The sequence below is a fragment of the Tenrec ecaudatus genome, chromosome 1 (genome assembly GCF_050624435.1).
Source record: "Tenrec ecaudatus isolate mTenEca1 chromosome 1, mTenEca1.hap1, whole genome shotgun sequence".
In the NCBI taxonomy this organism is placed as follows: Eukaryota; Metazoa; Chordata; class Mammalia; order Afrosoricida; family Tenrecidae; genus Tenrec; species Tenrec ecaudatus.
This window is the reverse complement of record NC_134530.1, coordinates 258,095,704-258,099,271: the sequence shown is the minus strand read 5'-3', so window position 1 is coordinate 258,099,271 and position 3,568 is coordinate 258,095,704. Positions and strand designations below refer to the sequence as shown.

Here is a 3,568-nt window from a genome sequence, read left to right as displayed (position 1 = left end):
GAGTGAAGAAAGATACCCCTTGCCCAAGCCCTGAAAACACAATTCTCAAGGACAGTTCAAAAGGAGAAGAGTTGGACTTAAACTGTCGGAAACGTGCCCTGCTCTTGGTCTGGCCCGCCCACGGGAACACTTCTGTCTTCTTACTTCACTGTTCTGTTCGAACTAAGCATGGTAAGTGCAATCGGTGGAGATCAGAAGCTTCTGCCCTGGGTGTGGGGAAGGCAGTCTGGCACCTGGCCCCAGAGGGCCAGGAGGACACGCTGCTACCCGCCCCCTGACGCGCCCCTCCCTCCCCCAAGCCAGGGAAAAGACCAGGTGAATATGGGACATTATTTAATAAGGTTATCCAAAAATGGAAATTGCAAGCCTGAATTTTATTCTCTCTTTAAATATATATATATACATATATGTATGTATATATAATATATTATTTATATAAAGTAGTCCTTGAAAAGAAACCGTGTTACAGAAACACCATTGAAGACTCTCATGCAAGGCCCCGCAGAGTGTGTCCCATACAGTTGCTTGCTTTCTGGGTGGGGAGGAGGGTGCTGAGCTTATTACAGCAAACCAGTTCAGGAAAGCAGAAGGTCTGAGCAGATTCCCGAACCCAACGGAGCCCTCAGAGGTATTCCCCTAAGGTGACCGCCCCCTAGTCTTTGTGCCCGATCCCAGCGGCCAGTGTCTCCGGAAGTTCACCGCGAGAGGACCACTGCCGCGAGGTCGCGCGCTCACACCTGAGTGGAGGGCCCCAGGGCGAGCCGCCCTCGTGCGCACCCGCGCCACTCGCTCTCCCGTTGACACTCACTCACACACATCCACACCCTCCCCGGGGCCGCGCGCTACCTCCCCATTGGCCCGAGAAGGAGGCGGGCCCAGCCGACCCAAAACAAACAACCTGTGCGCAGCCACGGCAGGCCCCCCGCCACCGCGTGGCCTCGCCCGCCAAGAGTGGCGGCCCACCTTGGCCACCCGTTTCCCCACCCACCTCCTTTCCGCCCGCGTCTAGGCCACGCCTCCCCGGAGCAGCGGCGGGTTATATTGGGCCGGGCCGAAAGTGGAGGAAACGTCGGAGCCGTGGATCGCCCGCTCCGGAGATGCGGACCCAGACGCCACGGGCGCAAAGGCCGTTGCCGACGCCTCGGCCCCAGGGACTCAGTTCCGCGGACGCTCGTGGCTGAAAGGCGCTGGGCGCTCTCCCTCCGCTCCCCTTCCCGGTGGTGAGCAGGCCAGCTTCTCCCCTTCTCCGAGCCCCCACCGGAGGCCTGCCCGGACCCTGCAACCGCGAGTGGAGACGACTCCGGGTCCTTTCGCTGGATAGCTGATGCAGACGTCGCCTTCCTTCCAGGCAGCCATCCTCTAGCCCCAGCAGAGTTTGGAGACTGGGCTCGGGGTCGCGCCCCCGCACACGGTGCCCCCAATCGCTGATCCTCTACCCGAAGACAGCGTCCCCCGAACGCCTCTCTCGCCCGCCGTCCCTTTCGGTCTGCTCGACGCGCATTACAGGCCCGGCAGAGAGAGACCCCAGCGGAAGAGTGACTGTCCCCGGCCGGCCAGAAGGCGACTCCAGGAGAGAAAGGCGCGGCTTCCGCCCGCGTATCCAACCCGCGCCCAGCACCAACCAGCTCCTCGGACTGCGGCGGGGAGCAGGGTGCCGCGCCGGCGGGGAGGCAGCGGGGCGCGAAGACCGCGCCGCGATGAAGTTGAAGGTGTCCACCCCCCGCGTGGATGGCCCCGACCAGCCGCCCGGTGACCTCGAGGGCGCCAGTGGCCCAGACGCGCCGTCCCCGCTGTCGGCGGCCGGGGAGGATTCCCTGGGCTCGGACGGGGACTGCGCGGCCAACAGCCCGGCGGCGGATGTCCGTCCCGGGGAGCCCGCGGGAGGCGGGACGGGCGCAGAGGAAGAGGACCCCGCGGCGGCGGCGGCGGCAGCGGCGGGCGGCGCAGGGGCCCCGGAGGCCGGCGCGCCCGGGCCCGGAGAGGGCGCGCGTGGCGAGGGCGGCCGCGGCAAGCCTTACACCCGGCGGCCCAAGCCCCCGTACTCGTACATCGCGCTCATTGCCATGGCCATCCGCGACTCGGCCGGCGGGCGCCTGACCCTGGCGGAAATCAACGAGTACCTCATGGGCAAGTTCCCCTTCTTCCGCGGCAGCTACACGGGCTGGCGCAACTCGGTGCGGCACAACCTCTCGCTCAACGACTGCTTCGTCAAAGTACTGCGCGACCCCTCGCGGCCCTGGGGCAAGGACAACTACTGGATGCTCAACCCCAACAGCGAGTACACCTTCGCCGACGGGGTCTTCCGCCGCCGCCGCAAGCGCCTGGGCCACAAGGCAGCGGCCCCCGCGGCCATGCTGCGGCCGGAGGAGGAGGCGGGCCGGCCCGCCGCCACCGCGCCCGGGGGCGCGCCGCTCCCGGCCTTGCCCGCGCAGCGCCCGCGCTCGCCGGCGCGCCGGGAGGACAGCGCCAGCCCCGCGGGCAAGTTCTCCAGCTCCTTCGCCATCGACAGCATCCTCAGCAAGCCCTTCCGCAGCCGCCGGGAGACGGGCGCCGACGCCGAGGCGCGCCTGCTCTGGGGAGCCGGCTGCGCACCCCCAGCCCTGCACTGCCCGGCCCCCGGCGCGGCCCCGCTGCCGCTCTACGCGTTCGAGGCGCGGGAGCCGGCGCTGCTGCTGGCCGCGCGGGCAGGGGAGGCACCGCCCCTCCTGTTTGGCTCCTTTGCCTCCTTCGGGTGCACGGAGCCCTTCCGAGGCCCGCTGGCCACGGACGGCTCGCCTCCGTGCTGCCCCCTCCGGCCGCCCGGCGCCCTGCAGGCGGTCCGGGCCTGCGGACCCGGGGCGTACCGGCCAGGCCCGGTAGAGACGCTCCTGGCTTGAGGGAAGGTGGCTGGGTGGTGAGCAGCCGGTGGGGTGGGGTTGGGTGGGGGCGGCCGGCGGGTTCTGCACTTTCTATCAGGATGAAAAGAGACGCTAACAAGAGCCCCCCACTCAAACGTGCCTTAAAAAAAAATGAACGCATTTTTGACAGGAGTGTTTTTACTTAGTGTAGACTCTTCTTTGTCTTTTAAAGAATGCTGCAGAGGACCAAAGCAACTCTTTACCATGGTTTTAGTTTCGTGACCAAGCCTGCCCTGCCCTTCACTTTAACGATTTTAATGAAGATTCTCTCTCTTACCCTTTACTGTCGGCTGTCCCTTATTGCTACTTGTTTCTTTGCACCTTCCACTTCACGGATTTAGTCCTCAGCAAAAGAGAGAGAAAGTTAAAAAAAAAAAAAAAGCCTATCAGGGAACCATTCATAAGTGATCTGACTACTGTTTGGGACTCAAGGGCCCCTGTTCTGTATGTTTGTGGCATTTACAGGTATGACTGAGTGTGTGAACCGCGTCAGAGAATTGTAGGTTACTTCTCTGCTATCGACCAATGCATCACTGTGCCAAAAAAAATAAAAATAAGGGGAGGGGGGATTGCTGGGGTTTTTTGTAATTAAATTATTTATATATTTTTAAAACCTGAATTGAAAATGTTGCAGGCAACGGGCTACAGCTTTATTATTCTTGGTTCAGTGA

The 3,568-nt window shown here is 63.0% G+C and overlaps 1 protein-coding gene across 1 annotated transcript; it reads left to right on the top strand.

The window, feature by feature from the left end:
• Window positions 1-872: 872 nt before the first annotated feature.
• On the top strand, window positions 873-2,876 carry FOXQ1 (forkhead box Q1). The gene has a single exon (XM_075540597.1). It carries the CDS (start codon window positions 1,698-1,700, stop codon window positions 2,874-2,876), a length of 1,179 nt encoding a protein of 392 aa, XP_075396712.1. The 5' UTR covers window positions 873-1,697.
• Window positions 2,877-3,568: the final 692 nt, after the last annotated feature.

Coding starts and splice junctions, on each gene's coding strand:
- FOXQ1 (XM_075540597.1), top strand. CDS start 1,698: ATGAAGTTGAAGGTGTCCACCCCCCGCGTGGATGGCCCCGACCAGCCG.